This window comes from Oncorhynchus kisutch, unplaced genomic scaffold (genome assembly GCF_002021735.2).
Source record: "Oncorhynchus kisutch isolate 150728-3 unplaced genomic scaffold, Okis_V2 Okis07a-Okis12b_hom, whole genome shotgun sequence".
Lineage (NCBI taxonomy): Eukaryota > Metazoa > Chordata > Actinopteri > Salmoniformes > Salmonidae > Oncorhynchus > Oncorhynchus kisutch.
In genome coordinates this window covers 16,322,245-16,340,632 of record NW_022261984.1, presented here as the reverse complement: position 1 = coordinate 16,340,632, position 18,388 = coordinate 16,322,245, and the positions used below count along the sequence as shown (strand labels likewise).

Sequence of the window (18,388 nt, the reverse complement as noted above, 5' to 3'; positions counted from 1 at the left end):
ACGAAACAACAGGAAGATAGTCATTACCCAGTATAAAGTCACGCCAGCGCGGCCCGGTCAGGCCCCTCCCACGCGATTTTCTCATGACTTTCGTTGGCGGCGGGGTCGGTGATTGGCTCGTGGCTTTCGCTGGCGGCGGGGTCGGTGATTGGCTCGTGGCTTCCGCTGGCGGCCTGGTCGGTGATTGGCTCGTGGCTTTCGCTGGCGGCGGGGTCGGTGATTGGCTCGTGGCTTTCGCTGGCGGCTGGGTCGGGGATTGGCTCGTGGCTTTCGCTGGCGGCGGGGTCGGTGATTGGCTCGTGGCCTTCCCTGAATTTTTCTGTTTGCCTCTCCTGTTCCCGGCTCGGACCTGGTTGTGCTCCTGAACCATCACCTCCTGCGGCGAGCCGCTAGACTCCTTCCAGGGAACTCTCCTCTTCCTTCTCTCCGTTTTCACAGCTTTGTCGTCCTCTCCGCTCCTCTCCTCCTGTCTGGTCTCGTCGGGGCAGTATGTGTCGTCTAGATTGACGGTGCAGACGTCCCACTCCTTCTCAACGGTGGACTCTGTGTCGGGAGAGTTGATCTTCTTGAGGAACACGCAACACTCCTTCAGTCTCTCTGGACTCCAGGCTTTAGAGCTGAGACGCTGCTGTTTGGTGAGGCCTGTCAGCTGGTCGGGGCTGCAGGGATGACTGGTCTCTGAGGAGGCAGGTAGACAGTGGTGATGTGGAGACCTGGTGAGCTCCTCCCTGATCTGAGCAGAAGGCCAAACCTGGTGAGGTGAGTTGCCTTCCTCCACCAGGCTTCTCCTCCAGATCAGCCTGTTGGGCTGCTTGGCTCTGAGGGTCCAGGTGAGGAACTTTTCTCTGACTCTGAGCAGAGTGGTTCTGTACGTCCCGAGGGCCCTGACCTTCCTCCAAGGAGCTCTGAGACGCAGCCCGCCAGACGCCGGCCTCGCAGTGAACAGACGCCGCCTGGCATTCAGCTCTCTTCCACGTCGGAGCCGTTCCTGGGCCAGACGGAGCTGGGCGGGGCTCTTCGGCACAGCTTTGGCAAACTTCTTGATGTGTTTGCGTAGTCGCATGGTCTGCGGGCTGGGAAAGACGCTCTCCCTGCTGGCGTTCCGGGGGTAGTGCAGGAGCTCATAGGGGTTTCGGGAGCTGGTCTTTTTCACAATGCCCAGAGACTGAGTCTCAGTGGTCTGCATGAACCAGGAGGCCAGCCTCTCCACGCTGCAGCGCCGGTCAAACAGCAGCCGCACTGCCGACCCAACCTCTGGCTTCCAGGAGGACAAAGAGTCGTCGTCGAGTCTCTGCTTGGCGGACATGATCGTCCCCGTCCTGGTGGTGTGGGTGGTAGCAGCAGCGACCCAGCTTTGGGATATGAGGCGGATCCTGCGAGCCAGCTCTTGGTTCAGGCTGTCCTGGTCGGAGGAGACGGGCCACCACCTCAACGCCTCGCTGGAGCTGGCCGGGAAAATGGAGTCTACCGAAACCCCCGCTACCTGGCTCAGGTCCTCACACAACACCCCTCCTCTTCCCTCGCTCCTACTCTCCTCCCTCCCGGACAGCAGCTCCTCCCGCCCTGGGGTGTCCTCTCCTCCCTCCTCCTTCCTCTTGCGATGGCTGCCCTTGCTGCTGGCCCTGTTGATCAGTAGCTGTCTGGATCGGCGCAGCAGGGCGGTACTGTGGCTCAGGGACCTAGAGGTGGAGGTGGCTACAGAGTGAAGCAGGTACACTGAAGGCTTCCTCACTCTCACAGAGTGACGCACTGCCAACACAGGCGGAGTCTGGGTCTGTCGCTCCATCGCTCCATCCTTGGACTCTGTCGTTCTCTCTATCTGCATCCGAGAGGCGTCCTCGCTAGTCGGCGTGCTGCTGATTTTCCTGGGCTCTTTGGAAGGCTGGGGTTCAGGAAGGAGGGCTTTCCGCTGACAGAGCTTCTCCGGAGATTTCCTGTCCCGGTTCATGTGGATCTTGCGTTTCCCCGGCGACGTGGTGGTGACGGTAATGGAGATTCCGGAGATCTTGACCTTGGCGGGTCTCCCTGGACGACGCATGGCCGCGGTACACTGCAGCTTCTGGCACTTGATAATGTTGCTGCTGTTGCTGGCGTGGGGAGCGAACCTCTTCTCCTTCACCGGTCTGACGAAGTTCAGATCCATCAGCTGCTCTGTAGCCTGGAGACAAGCAGCCTCCTCCGACACTGTCCTCTTGGTCCTGTGGGAGCGTCCGTACACCACGGTGATCTTCAGGTTCCTGTTGGCTGGGTCTCTCTCCTCGTTGCCCTCCTCCCCGGTGCTGCAGCCTAAAGGAACTCCACTGGACTGTTCCTGACCACCCTGCCTGGAGCCACAGCTCAGCTCTACACCCCTTTGCTTGGGCGGGCGGCCGATCGGCCTCTTGGCCCTCTTCTCCAGCTGGGGGCCCAGCTTCTTGGGACGTCCCGGACGTCGCTTTGTGGGGGTGGTTTCACGAAAAGGAGGCGAGCCTTCTCCGTTCTGGGACCCGGGAGAGCGTTTTGGCGGGCTACCCCCCTCTCCTCCTCTCGTCGTTCCACACAGCTTTGGTGATGACGATATGGTGTTCTTGGGTGGACTCCTCGTCTGGAGGGGACTCCTGGTCTGGGGTGGACTCCTGGTCTGGGGTGGACTCCTGGTCTTCGGTGGACTTCTGGTCTTCGGTGGACTCCTGGTCTGGAGGGGACTCCTGGTCTGGGGTGGACTCCTGGTCTGGGGTGGACTCCTGGTCTGGAGGGGACTCCTGGTCTTCGGTGGACTCCTGGTCTGGAGGGGACTCCTGGTCTTCGGTGGACTCCTGGTCTTCGGTGGATTGTGAGTCTTCTCTGGGGTCTTCTCTGGACTTCCAGCCCACGATGACTCCTCACAGGGGTCAAAGGTCTCCTGTCCATGCCAGCTGGATCCTGGTGCAGCCGCCTTCAGGGTGTACCTCACCCCCTCCTCACCCACTACTGCAGACACAAACATCAGCTTGATGGGGCTGATGTACTGAGGCTGACCAGTGGGGACCTCTGGCCTGGAGGCTGTCTGAGGGCTCGCTGGTTGGGACTGTTGGCCGGAGTGGGAGGAGCGTAAGCGCCCAAAAGGTTTGGCTGCTCTGAGCCTAACGTCTGCCCTGTTCTGGGAGCGCTGTTTAGGGGGACTCTGCTGCTCAGAGGAAGCAGCAGTGACGGGAATCACCTGACCTCGTCTCTGTGACTCACGGTCTGAACTCTGACCTCTTGCTGTTGATCTACAGCCTCTGCCTCCCCTCCTCTCCTGACTGACATCCTCAGGACTGGATGCCAGCGGTAATTCCTCTTCTCTTGCTTCGCCCAACCCCTCAGCCGTGTCTGTGTCCGAGGACGGGGAGTCTGTGCGATTGGTGTTGGGGGCATTGAGTGGTTGCCGATCCTTTGGCGCCCTCTGGGCGGAGAAGATCCTCTCTGAGAAACAGGCAGCAGAATACATCATCCTGGGCTCTGTGATGTAGGAGGAGAACCGCTGGGGAGGGACGATGCTCCTCCTGGACCTCCCAGCCTCGCTGCTCCTCCCCACCACCACCTGGCTGCTGCAGCCTGGCTGGGACCTGCTGCCTCTCCTGGTTCTGCAGGGGTGGGAAGGGCTATTCCTGGCTGACACTCTGCTACTGTCCTTGCTGCTGCCTGCTGTCTCCTCCTCTTCCTCTCTACTCTTCTCAGGAAGACCACTGCTGGTACTACCTGGTGACTTCTCCTCTTCCTCTCTACTCCTCTCAGGAAGACCACTGCTGGTACTACCTGGTGACTCCTCCTCTTCCTCTCTACTCCTCTCAGGAAGACCACTGCTGGTACTACCTGGTGACTCCTCCTCTTCCTCTCTACTCCTCTCAGGAAGACCACTGCTGGTACTACCTGGTGACTCCTCCTCTTCCTCTATACTCCTCTCAGGAAGACCACTGCTGGTACTACCTGGTGACTCCTCCTCTCTCCTCTTCTCAGGGAGGTCACTCCTACTGCTATCCTGACAGGTGATGTTCCAGCTCTCTGGTTTGTGTTGGTCCTCCTGCGGGGGACTCTGTTGTGTAGAGGAGAGGACTGGGGGTTTCTCCATCTCCTCCTTCATGCCGACTCTATCCTTCGTGACTCTCACTGGACCTGCCTTCTCTGCTGTCACCTTCTCCGCTGTCACCTTCTCCGTCGCGCCCTCCTTCACTCTACCGGTCTCGCCCTCCTTCACTCTACCGGTTTCTCCCTCCTTCACTCTACCGGTCTCGCCCTCCTCCACTCTACCAGTCTCACCCTCCTTCACTCTACCAGTCTCACCCTCCTTCACTCTACCAGTCTCACCCTCCTCCTCTGTGATTCTGTCTATCTCTGATGTAACAGGGGTTGGTTCAGGTGAGGAGCAGGTAGAAAAGGGCGTGGCACTGCGGCTCTTGTTCTTCCCTAGCGACAGCCTCCTGCCCAGCGATTGGTTCAGCCTGGCCAGCTCCCGTTTGATTAGCAAAGTCTGGCGCCGGGTGGACGACTGGTCGGGCAAAGTCGCCATGGCAGCCAGGGCCTCCTGTCGCCGCCGGGAACGCGTCCGAGGTGGCTGGCTCTCGTTGTTGTCATGGTGATGCAACATGTCGTTTAGGCTGTAGTCGCTGCCGCCACCCGTGTTCAGAACGGTGGTGATGATCTCACTCAGGTGGGCGTCGGCCTGGGACTCTGCAATGTGCTGATTGGCCGAGGTCGTCAGGTGGGGATCCTTCTCTAGGTTGTGATTGGCTAAGGCAGAGCTGAGTGGAGGATCCTTCTCCTGGGGTCTGATTGTCTTTAGTTTGTCACTGAAACGCTCCACCAGGTCCTGCTGCTCCCTGTCCTCACCCACCGCCCCACCACACCCAGCCTCCTCCTCTTTTTCCCCCTCCTGCTGCAGAAGAGAGGGAGGCTTGTCTTCCTCCTTACCGTCCATGTCTGAGGGTATGGGGGAGAGGGGGGGAGGAGAGGGGGTGCGGGATCGCTCTCTCTTGAGGACAGGGCACTCGCTTCCTCCTCCTCCTCCCGGGGCTGTGTGTCTGACCGGGGCCAGGTAGGTGTGTTCTGAGCAGCAGGAGGTGCAGGGCTGGGGGTTGGAGCAACAGACAGAGGCCACGGGACAGACTGAGGGATTAGGGCACAGAGCGGAGGATGAACGAGAAGAGGAGGACGTGAAAGAGCACAGAGAAGAGGAGGAGCGAACCCCAGTGGTGATGTGTCCCAGGGACAGGCTCTGGCAGGACAGGCAGCGGAGGCTCTGGAGGCAGAAACAGACAGGAGGCAGCCAGCAGCAACAGCCTGGACCACCTGGTGTCTTCCAGTCAGTCGGACGCGTGGCTCCACTACGGCTCCAACAGCCAGTGAAGGAAGGAGGAGAGGCAGTGTCGTCCTGTTGTTTGGCCACCAGGTGGCCGCAGAGAGGGTCTGGGGGCGGGACGAGGCGGCGATGGGCGTCCCTGTAGGCCAATGATAGACGGTGCTGCTGGTGGGCGAGCCTCAGGATTCGCTGGAGCAGAGAGCGATGGGCGGGGCATAACGTGGAGCGTACCGCTTCCAGAGCAGAACTCCTCCCACTTGGGGCATCGGGCATCCCAGCATCCTCTGCTTCCCTCTGGGGTTCATCCGTAACAGGGGGCAACAGGGAGCTAGAGATAGACAGGGGATAGGAAAAATATTTAATTTAATGAAAAGGAGCCGCTTCATTAGATTCACCAACTAAACCGTAGGACTCATTCTTATGGAGATTCATTACCATCACAGAAACAATGACCACACAACAGAAGCCGGTTTATTAATGAAGGCAGAGAGGCTTTATACCAGCGCAGAACAGACGGTCAACAACTCTAACCCACCAGTCAACACAAAGCACTGGTGGTCTCATACGGAAAAAATCTACTTAAATTTAGCAATATTTGAGATTCTTCAAAGTAGCTACCCTTTGCCTTGACAGCTTTGCACATTCTTGGCATTCTCTCAACCAGCTTCATGAGGTAGTCACCTGGAATGCATTTCAATTAACAGGTGTGCCTTAAGTTAATTTGTGGAATTTCTTTCCTTCTTAATGCGTTTTAGCCAATCAGTTGTGTTGTGACAAGGTAGGGGTGGTATACAGAAGATAGGCCTATTTGGTAAAAGACCAAGTCCATATTATGGCAAGAACAGCTGAAATAAGCAGAGGTCAGTCAATACGGAAAACTTCAAGAACTTTGAAAGTTTCTTCAAGTTCAGTTGCAAAAACCATCAAGCACTATGATGAAACTGGCTCTCATGAGGACCACCACAGGAAAGACCCAGAGGTACCTCTGCTGTAGAGGATGAGTTCATTAGAGTTACCAGCCTCAGAAATAGCAGCCCAAATAAATGTTTCAGAGTTCAAGTAACAGACACATCTCAACATCAACTGTTCAGAGGAGACTGCGTGGATCAGGCCTTCATGGTCGAATTGTTGCAAAGAAACCACTACTAAAGGACACCAATAATAAGAAGAGACTTGCTTGGGGCAAGAAACACGAGCAGTGGACATTAGACCGGTGGAAACGAGTCCAAATTTGAGATTTTTGGTTCCAACGCCATTTCTTGGTGAGATGCAGAGTAGGTGAACGGATGATCTCTGCATGTGTGGTTCCCACCGTGAAGCATGGAGGAGGAACTGTGATGGTGTGGGGGTGCTTTGCTGGTGCCACTGTCTGTGATCAACCCATAAAAGTTGAGTGGTGATAACAGCCCACCATAAGGGTTGAGAGGTGATAACAGCCCACCATAAGGGTTGAGAGGTGATAACAGCCCACCATAAGGGTTGAGAGGTGATAACAGCCCACCATAAGGGTTGAGAGGTGATAACAGCCCACCATAAGGGTTGAGAGGTGATAACAGCCCACCATAAGGGTTGAGAGGTGATAACAGCCTGTCTTTATAGAGGCGACCCCCATAAGGGTTGGGAGGTGATAAGGGTTGAGAGGTGATAACAACCTGTCTTTATAGAGGCGACCCCCATAAGGGTTGAGTGGTGATAACAGCCTGTCTTTATAGAGGCGACCCCCATAAGGGTTGAGTGGTGATAACAGCCCACCATAAGGGTTGAGAGGTGATAACAGCCCACCATAAGGGTTGAGAGGTGATAACAGCCCACCATAAGGGTTGAGAGGTGATAACAGCCCACCATAAGGGTTGAGTGGTGATAACAGACCCCCATAAGGGTTGAGAGGTGATAACAGCCTGTCTTTATAGAGGCGACCCCCATAAGGGTTGAGTGGTGATAACAGCCCACCATAAGGGTTGAGAGGTGATAACAGCCCACCATAAGGGTTGAGAGGTGATAACAGCCCACCATAAGGGTTGAGAGGTGATAACAGCCCACCATAAGGGTTGAGAGGTGATAACAGCCCACCATAAGGGTTGAGAGGTGATAACAGCCCACCATAAGGGTTGAGTGGTGATAACAGCCCACCATAAGGGTTGAGAGGTGATAACAGCCCACCATAAGGGTTGAGAGGTGATAACAGCCCACCATAAGGGTTGAGAGGTGATAACAGCCCACCATAAGGGTTGAGAGGTGATAACAGCCCACCATAAGGGTTGAGAGGTGATAACAGCCCACCATAAGGGTTGAGAGGTGATAACAGCCCACCATAAGGGTTGAGTGGTGATAACAGACCACCATAAGGGTTGAGAGGTGATAAAACAGAACCAGACCAATAATAAGTAAATAATTGAGGAATAAAACCATCATCTTCTAAACATTTAACTGAATGTAACATAATTAAAACATGAATTAAAACGATGCAGAGTTTCTACACATTTTGCCATGAAACTGAAATCATATTTTAGCAGTTATAAAGCCATTTCCCTTCAATTCTAAACACGTTGCCATGGCTACAGCTGCGTTCTAATTCTGGAACATTCTAACATCAATGGGGGCCTGAATGTCTAGCGTATATTTTGGGTGCTGGTTAGTTCTTATATTGTTTAAATATACAGGTCCATTAATCGCTTCTACATACTTCGTATTTAGGCATTTAAAATTTACCCTGAAAGCACTTTTCCATCCCAAAAAATGTATTTGTAAAACAAATAATACAAAGTCATCACGCCTGGACCCACCTGGACCCCCCTGGACCCCCCCTGGACCCGCCTGGACCCCCCTGGACCCACCTGGACCCACCTGGACCCACCTGGACCCACCTGGACCCCCAGTTTGGGAACCACTGTATTTTACCTTTATTTAACTAGGCAAGTCAGTTAAGAACAAATTCTTATTTTATATTATATTAAACAAAGGACACACCCCAACACTCTGACATCTAAGCATTCAAAATGGAACGAGTATTTTTTGGGCGTCAGAGAAAATGTACTGAGACATTATTTTCTTTAGGAATGTAGAGAAGTAAAAGTTGTCCAAAATATAAAATAGTAAAGTACAGATACCCCCCCCCCCCAAACCACAAATACTTTAAAATACTACTTAAGTACTGCTAGAGTACCAGCTTCTTCCCCGATTCAGTCAGCATCACCTCCTAGTGGTCTAAATGGGGCTGGAGACAATAAATACATTATTAATATAACATTTTAAAATCCCCAACTCATTTAGAACAGAACAACACAGCATCAAAGGGCCTCTTTAAAGAATTTTTTTAATTGATTTTTTTTAGACACAAATCAATCAAAATAATATTTAAAAAAATCACAGAAGCAAAATGTAGAAAGAAAAAGATTTCCAAGCAGCAAAACTAAACGCTTCACGACAACAATTAAACATTTATCATTTAGTTTATCATTCAGTCCAAATCGATGTATAAAATAACAGATTTCTGTTCAAGTATTTATTTTATAAAATATGTAGACAGTTGGAAACAACAAAGAAATCACCTGAAGATGTACACAGTGTAACCATGGTAATACCGCAGTAGAACCTCGTCAGTGTAACCATGGTAATACCGCAGTAGAACCTCGTCAGTGTAACCATGGTAATACCGCAGTAGAACCTCGTCAGTGTAACCATGGTAATACCGCAGTAGAACCTCGTCAGTGTAACCATGGTAATACCGCAGTAGAACCTCGTCAGTGTAACCATGGTAATACCGCAGTAGAACCTCGTCAGTGTAACCATGGTAATACCGCAGTAGAACCTCGTCAGTGTAACCATGGTAATACCGCAGTAGAACCTAGTCAGTGTAACCATGGTAATACCGCAGTAGAACCTCGTCAGTGTAACCATGGTAATACCGCAGTAGAACCTCGTCAGTGTAACCATGGTAATACCGCAGTAGAACCTAGTCAGTGTAAACATGGTAATACCGCAGTAGAACCTAGTCAGTGTAACCATGGTAATACTGCAGTAGAACCTAGTCAGTGTAACCATGGTAATACTGCAGTAGAACCTAGTCAGTGTAACCATGGTAATACTGCAGTAGAACCTCGTCTGAGTTTGGGGTCGGTCAGTGTAACCATGGTAATACCACAGTAGAGCCTAGTCTGAGTTTGGGACGGTCAGTGTAACCATGGTAATACCGCAGTAGAACCTAGTCTGTGTTTGTGTCGGTCAGTGTAACCATGGTAATACCGCAGTAGAACCTAGTCTGAGTTTGGGTTGGTCAGTGTAACCATGGTAATACCGCAGTAGACCCTCGTCTGAGTTTGGGTCGGTCAGTGTAACCATGGTAATACCGCAGTAGACCCTCGTCTGAGTTTGGGTCGGTCAGTGTAACCATGGTAATACCGCAGTAGACCCTCGTCTGAGTTTGGGTCGGTCAGTGTAACCATGGTAATACCGCAGTAGAACCTCCTCTGAGTTTGGGTCGGTCAGTGTAACCATGGTAATACCGCAGTAGAACCTAGTCTGAGTTTGGGTCGGTCAGTGTAACCATGGTAATACCGCAGTAGAACCTCGTCTGAGTTTGGGGTCGGTCAGTGTAACCATGGTAATACCGCAGTAGAACCTCGTCAGTGTAACCATGGTAATACCGCAGTAGAACCTAGTCAGTGTAACCATGGTAATACTGCAGTAGAACCTAGTCAGTGTAACCATGGTAATACTGCAGTAGAACCTAGTCAGTGTAACCATGGTAATACCGCAGTAGAACCTAGTCAGTGTAACCATGGTAATACCGCAGTAGAACCTAGTCAGTGTAACCATGGTAATACTGCAGTAGAACCTAGTCAGTGTAACCATGGTAATACTGCAGTAGAACCTAGTCAGTGTAACCATGGTAATACTGCAGTAGAACCTAGTCAGTGTAACCATGGTAATACTGCAGTAGAACCTAGTCAGTGTAACCATGGTAATACTGCAGTAGAACCTCGTCTGAGTTTGGGGTCGGTCAGTGTAACCACGGTAATACCACAGTAGAGCCTAGTCTGAGTTTGGGACGGTCAGTGTAACCATGGTAATACCGCAGTAGACCCTCGTCTGAGTTTGGGTCGGTCAGTGTAACCATGGTAATACCGCAGTAGAACCTAGTCTGAGTTTGGGTCGGTCAGTGTAACCATGGTAATACTGCAGTAGAACCTCGTCTGAGTTTGGGGTCGGTCAGTGTAACCATGGTAATACTGCAGTAGAACCTCGTCTGAGTTTGGGGTCGGTCAGTGTAACCATGGTAATACCGCAGTAGAACCTCGTCTGAGTTTGGGGTCGGTCAGTGTAACCATGGTAATACCGCAGTAGAACCTCGTCTGAGTTTGGGGTCGGTCAGTGTAACCATGGTAATACCGCAGTAGAACCTCGTCTGAGTTTGGGGTCGGTCAGTGTATTCAGAGCATGAATATATCCTGAGTTAGTAAAGAAATACGAAATGTAACAGATTGGATTCATCAGGAGGGGAGTGTCCCCAGAGAGGTGAGACTACACCATCTAGACTAGTGTCAGTCATCAGGAGGGGAGTGTCCCCAGAGAGGTGAGACTACACCATCTAGACTAGTGTCAGTCATCAGGAGGGGAGGGGAGTATCCCCAGAGAGGTGAGACTACACCATCTAGACTAGTGTCAGTCATCAGGAGGGGAGGGGAGTATCCCCAGAGAGGTGAGACTACACCATCTAGACTAGTGTCAGTCATCAGGAGGGGAGGGGAGTATCCCCAGAGAGGTGAGACTACACCATCTAGACTAGTGTCAGTCATCAGGAGGGGAGGGGAGTGTCCCCAGAGAGGTGAGACTACACCATCTAGACTAGTGTCAGTCATCAGGAGGGGAGGGGAGTATCCCCAGAGAGATGAGACTACACCATAGGTAGGTAGGTACAGAGCCATATGATTACTGTCCCAAATGTCACCCTATATAGTGGTACTACTATAGACCAGAGCCCTATATAGTGGTACTACTATAGACCAGAGCCCTATTCCCTATATAGTGGTACTACTATAGACCAGAGCCCTATTCCCTATATAGTGGTACTACTATAGACCAGAGCCCTATTCCCTATATAGTGGTATTACTATACACCCTATTCCCTATATAGTGGTACTACTATAGACCCTATTCCCTATATAGTGGTACTACTATAGACCAGAGCCCTATTCCCTATATAGTGGTACTACTATAGACCAGAGCCCTATTCCCTATATAGTGAACTACTATAGACCAGAACCCTGTTCCCTATATAGTGGTACTACTATAGACCAGAGCCCTATTCCCTATATAGTGGCACTACTATAGACCCCATTCCCTATATAGTGGTACTACTATAGACGCTATTCCCTATATAGTGGTACTACTACAGACCCTATTCCCTATATAGTGGCACTACTATAGACCCCATTCCCTATATAGTGGTACTACTATAGACGCTATTCCCTATATAGTGGTACTACTACAGACCCTATTCCCTATATTGTGGTACTACTATAGACCCTATTCCCTATATAGTGGTACTACTATAGACCCTATTCCCTATATAGTGGTACTACTATAGACGCTATTCCCTATATAGTGGTACTACTATAGACGCTATTCCCTATATAGTGGTACTCCTATAGACGCTATTCCCTATATAGTGGTACTACTATAGACCATATTCCCTATATAGTGGTACTACTATAGACCCTATTCCCTATATAGTGGTACTACTATAGACCCTATTCCCTATATAGTGGTACTACTATAGACCCTATTCCCTATATAGTGGTACTACTATAGACCCTATTCCCTATATAGTGGTACTACTATAGACGCTATTCCCTATATAGTGGTACTACTATAGACGCTATTCCCTATATAGTGGTACTACTATAGTCCCTATTCCCTATATAGTGGTACTACTATAGACCCTATTCCCTATATTGTGGTACTACTATAGACCCTATTCCCTATATAGTGTTACTACTGTAGACACTATTCCCTATATAGTGGTAATACTATAGACCCTATACCCTATATAGTGGCACTAATATAGACCCTAATTCCCTATATAGTGGTACTACTATAGACCCTATTCCCTATATAGTGGTACTACTATAGACCCTATTCCCTATATAGTGGTACTACTATAGACCAGAGCCCTATTCCCTATATAGTGGTACTACTATAGACCAGAGCCCTATTCCCTATATAGTGGTACTACTATAGACCCTATTCCCTATATAGTGGTACTACTATAGACCCTATTCCCTATATAGTGGTACTACTATAGACCCTATTCCCTATATAGTGGTACTACTATAGACCCTATTCCCTATATAGTGGTACTACTATAGACCCTATTCCCTATATAGTGGTACTACTATAGACCAGAGCCCTATTCCCTATATAGTGGTTCTACTATAGACCAGAGCCCTATTCCCTATATAGTGGTACTACTATAGACCAGAGCCCTATTCCCTATATAGTGGTACTACTATAGACCAGAGCCCTATTCCCTATATAGTGGTACTACTATAGACCAGAGCCCTATTCCCTATATAGTGGTACTACTATAGACCAGAGCCCTATTCCCTATATAGTGGTACTACTATAGACCAGAGCCATATTCCCTATATAGTGGTACTACTATAGACCCTATTCCCTATATAGTGGTACTACTATAGACCAGAGCCCTATTCCCTATATAGTGGTACTACTATAGACCAGAGCCCTATTCCCTATATAGTGGTACTACTATAGACCAGAGCCCTATTCCCTATATAGTGGTACTACTATAGACCAGAGCCCTATTCCCTATATAGTGGTACTACTATAGACCAGAGCCATATTCCCTATATAGTGGTACTACTATAGACCCTATTCCCTATATAGTGGTACTACTATAGACCCTATTCCCTATATAGTGGTACTACTATAGACCAGAGCCATATTCCCTATATAGTGGGACTACTATAGACCAGAGCCCTATTCCCTATATAGTGGTACTACTATAGACCAGAGCCCTATTCCCTATATAGTGGTACTACTATAGACCCTATTCAAGCAAGACTTTAGCTGGAGCTGTCTGGGAGGGGTCTGGGCTGGAGCTGTCTGGGAGGGGTCTGGGCTGGAGCTGTCTGGGAGGGGTCTGGGCTGGAGCTGTCTGGAAGGGGTCTGGGCTGGAGCTGTCTGGGAGGGGTCTGGGCTGGAGCTGTCTGGGAGGGGTCTCCGCGGGGAGCTGTCTGGGAGGGGTCTCCGCGGGGAGCTGTCTGGGAGGGGTCTCCGCGGGGAGCTGTCTGGGAGGGGTCTGGGCTGGAGCTGTCTGGGAGGGGTCTGGGCTGGAGCTGTCTGGGAGGGGTCTGGGCTGGAGCTGTCTGGGAGGGGTCTGGGCTGGAGCTGTCTGGGAGGGGTCTGGGAAGTCTATGGGTATCTGCTAGAATGTGATCCAATCCCCATAGACTTCCAGTCATTACACCTACTAGAATGCTAGCAGATACCCATAGACTTCCAGTCATTACACCTACTAGAATGCTAGCAGATACCCATAGACTTCCAGTCATTACACCTACTAGAATGCCAACTGTTCCCATAGACGTCCAGTCATTGCGCTAATGCTAGTTAGCACACAGACATATAAAAATGGTATCCGCGAGACTCTGGAGGAGAACAGATCATGTCCTGTAAGTGTCCCTTTAAAAATGCACCTTATAGGCTTCATTGTGTCTCTTAAACTCTGTAGGTTTAAGAGAAGAGGATTCAGTGAGGGTGACAACAACACAAAGATGTCTCTGTTCTAAACAGCAGTAAATGGCTTGTTGTTATCCTTCGTTATGAGACCAGGGACGTTATGAGACCAGAGACTTTATGAGACCAGAGACTTTATGAGACCAGAGACGTTGTGAGACCAGAGACGTTGTGAGACCAGAGACGTTGTGAGACCAGAGACGTTGTGAGACCAGAGACGTTGTGAGACCAGAGACGTTATGAGACCAGAGATAGACAGGCTGAGAGGTTAATAAAAGAGCAGCATTAAGTGGGAGGAATTACAGAAACCCCCCCCAACACCCTGAAAATTGTGTTTTGGTCCAATAGCAACGGCTCCTTCTGAGATGCCCAATACCAGAGATGATAGAAAACAGAGAGAGAGATCAATAGCTAATACAATGGCTCCTTCTGAGATGCCCAATACCAGAGATAATAGAAAACAGAGAGAGATGGGAGTTTACAGCAGCAGTGAGGAACATTTAAAAGACAAGAGGATCAATGCTGTTTTTCACATCCGAATACAATCCAATGTGAATCCTTAACTAGGTCCCAGTACAGTGGACTCTCTGGCCAAACCAGGGACACATTAACTACCAGGTAGACATGGACAACCAGCTGACCTGAAGATTGGATTTAAAATACACCTTACTTAGGGGCCTCCCGGGTGACGCAGTGGTCTAAGGCCAACACAGATTCTGGGTTCTGTCGCAGGCGGCCGCGACCGGGAGGTCCATGGGGCGGCGCACAGTTGGCTCAGCGTCGTCTGGGTTAGGGGAGGGTTTTGACCGGCTGGGATATCCTTGTCCCCATCGCGCTCTAGTGACCCCTGTGACGGGCCCGGGCGTAGTGCACCTGGGTAATATAACCTGGTCTGCATGGACACACAGTGACCTGGGTAATATAACCTGGTCTGCATGGACACACAGTGACCTGGGTAATATAACCTGGTCTGCATGGACACACAGTGACCTGGGTAATATAACCTGGTCTGCATGGACACACAGTGACCTGGGTAATGGTCTGCACGGACACACAGTGACCTGGGTAATATAACCTGGTCTGCATGGACACACAGTGACCTGGGTAATGGTCTGCACGGACACACAGTGACCTGGGTAATATAACCTGGTCTGCATGGACACACAGTGACCTGGGTAATGGTCTGCACGGACACACAGTGACCTGGGTAATATAACCTGGTCTGCATGGACACACAGTGACCTGGGTAATGGTCTGCACGGACACACAGTGACCTGGGTAATATAACCTGGTCTGCATGGACACACAGTGACCTGGGTAATATAACCTGGTCTGCATGGACACACAGTGACCTGGGTAATATAACCTGGTCTGCATGGACACACAGTGACCTGGGTAATGGTCTGCATGGACACACAGTGACCTGGATGTAACTGTCTGTTTTTATAAAGACCTGGGGGGTCAATATGATACATTGGTCAAATAGATGGAGGTGTGCTCGATTTACCTCGATTAGGCAACAAATGGTACCAGAAGTCCAGAAATCTACACACTCTGCATGTCAAGCGAAAACAAACCAAGCGCACCAAGTATTTATGAAATCTGTATTGGACCCAGATCCACAAAACATTCTCCTGTTCTGTTGGAGGTCGAGAGGAGTTCAAGTGTTGTTGGTTCTAGACTCGAATGTTTTGTAGTCTAGAACCTGTTGGTGGCATCGTTAGTCCCTGAGTCGGTGGAACCCGGCAAAGTCCGGAGGTTGCCGTGCGGTCGTAGTCGTGACGATGACGGGCCTCCTCTTGGGCGGTATCTTCAGGGTTCCGTTGCGCTCTTTGACCTTGTACTCCAGCGTGCTGTGAGGTATCCCATAAACTACCTGGGCCTTGGAAATGCTCATCCTGCCCCCCATCACCATGGTGATAGCCTCCTCTAGCAGGTCGTGGTCGTACTGCCGGTAGCGCCCGCGCTTCTTCCTGGACTGCTTGTTCTCCCCGCTATGCTCCGCCCCTTCCTCAGGATCATCCAATGAGGAGCAGCGGTGGTGGGGTGAGAGGTCAGGCAGGTCGAGGGAGGGCAGGAGGGAGCGGTGGAGTCTCAGCAGAGAGGAAGAGGTAGCAGCGATATTAGTGGTGGTGGTGCCATGGTGTGGTGGGGGGTGGTAGTGCAGGTGCTCAGCCAGGCTGCAAGGCTCAGGGAGAGGGGGAGCTGGTCTGGAGCGCGATCTGACCTGGGGGATACGGAGGTGGAGCTCCTCTCTGAGCTGGGGGGGTAGAGACCGGGACAAAACCCTCTGCAGGCCATGCCGGGTCAGACAAGACGAAGAGGAGGGAAGGAAGAGCATTTCTCCGTTCTCCTCCCTCGCTCCCAGCTCCGCCCAGTCCGCCACCCTCTGCAACACCAGCCGCACCTCCTCGCCGTGCGCCGCCGCCACATCCTGTGAGGTCACATCCTCCCCCAGCTCTGAGCGCAGGATTTCAAGGGGGATCCCGTAGAGAAGGGCAGCTCTGTTCTCCTGGAGACGACCAGACCTCACGTCTCTCAGAGCCTTGGACAGCAGCCCCTCAGACAGCTCACTGGACCTCTGGGCATGGTGTTCCTCGGTCTGGTACGCCCCGGCTGCTCCCCAACGCTGCTGCTGCCTCCTAGTGGGGGGAGGACCAAACACCACCGTCAGGATCAGGGAGGGGGAGAGGGGTGACTCCTTTATGTCGTGTTGGGAACATCACTGTGCACGGTCTGTCATGAGCTGACGTCATCTGTGACAGCATTGTCGTTGAGTGACATCTCTGTGTGTCTGTCATACGAAGAGAGGCAGTGACATCATCTCTGTGCGACTGTCATATGAAGAAAGGGGGTGACATCATCTCTGTGTGTCTGTCATATGAAGAAAGGGAATGACATCATATCTGTGCGACTGTCACATGGGGCGGCAGGGTAGCCTAGTGGTTAGAGTGTTGGACTAGTAACCAAAAGGTTGCAAGTTCAAATCCCCGAGCTGACAAGGTACAAATCTGTCGTTCTGCCCCTGAACAGGCAGTTAAACCCACTGTTCCTAGACCAGTTAACCCACTGTTCCTAGACCAGTTAACCCACTGTTCCTAGACCAGTTAACCCACTGTTCCTAGACCAGTTAACCCACTGTTCCTAGACCAGTTAACCCACTGTTCCTAGACCAGTTAACCCACTGTTCCTAGACCAGTTAAACCCACTGTTCCTAGGCCAGTTAACCCACTGTTCCTAGACCAGTTAACCCACTGTTTCCTAGACCAGGTTAACCACCAGTTAACCCACTGTTCCTAGACCAGTTAACCCACTGTTCCTAGACCAGTTAACCCACTGTTCCTAGACCAGTTAACCCACTGTTCCTAGACCAGTTAACCCACTGTTCCTAGACCAGTTAACCCACTGTTCCTAGACCAGTTAACCCACTGTTCCCAGACCAGTTAACCCACTGTTCCCAGACCAGTTAACCCACTGTTCCCAGACCAGTTAACCCACTGTTCCTAGACCAGTTAACCCACTGTTCCTAGGCCAGTTAACCCACTGTTCCTAGACCAGTTAACCCACTGTTCCTAGACCAGTTAACCCACTGTTCCTAGACCAGTTAACCCACTGTTCCTAGACCAGTTAACCCACTGTTCCTAGACCAGTTAACCCACTGTTCCTAGACCAGTTAACCCACTGTTCCTAGACCAGTTAACCCACTGTTCCTAGACCAGTTAACCCACTGTTCCTAGGACCAGTTAACCCACTGTTCCTAGACCAGTTAACCCACTGTTCCCAGACCAGTTAACCCACTGTTCCAGACCAGTTAAACCCACTGTTCCCAGACCAGTTAACCCACTGTTCCTAGACCAGTTACCCACTGTTCCTAGACCAGTTAACCCACTGTTCCTAGACCAGTTTAACCCACTGTTCCTAGACAGTTAACCCACTGTTTCCTAGACCAGTTAACCCACTGTTCCGTAGACCAGTTAACCCCACTGTTCCTAGACCAGTTAACCCACTGTTCCTAGACCAGTTAACCCACTGTTCCTAGACCAGTTAACCCACTGTTCCTAGACCAGTTAACCCACTGTTCCTAGACCAGTTAACCCACTGTTCCACTTCCTAGACCAGTTAACCCACTGTTCCACTGTTCCTCTAGACCAGGTTAACCCACTGTTCCTAGACCATTTAACCCACTGTTCCTAACCAGTTAACCCACTGTTCCTAGACCAGTTAACCCACTGTTCCTAGACCAGTTAACCCACTGTTCCTAGACCAGTTAACCCACTGTTCCTAGACCAGTTAACCCACTGTTCCTAGACCAGTTAACCCACTGTTCCTAGACCA

The 18,388-nt window shown here is 50.9% G+C and overlaps 1 protein-coding gene across 2 annotated transcripts in view; it reads right to left on the bottom strand.

Moving 5' to 3' along the window:
- Positions 1–18,388, bottom strand: part of LOC116360060 (uncharacterized) — a 64,355-nt gene that overhangs the window by 2,119 nt on the left and 43,848 nt on the right. The window contains exons 7-8 of one of the 2 annotated variants that reach the window (XM_031814559.1): positions 3,913–5,624; positions 28–3,855 (exon numbers count right to left, since the gene is read on the bottom strand). In XM_031814559.1, the coding sequence (XP_031670419.1) occupies positions 28–3,855; positions 3,913–5,624 (5,540 nt within the window). Of the gene's footprint in view, positions 1–27; positions 3,871–3,912; positions 5,625–18,388 lie in introns of both variants that reach the window. The other variant, XM_031814558.1, reaches the window with a different exon arrangement.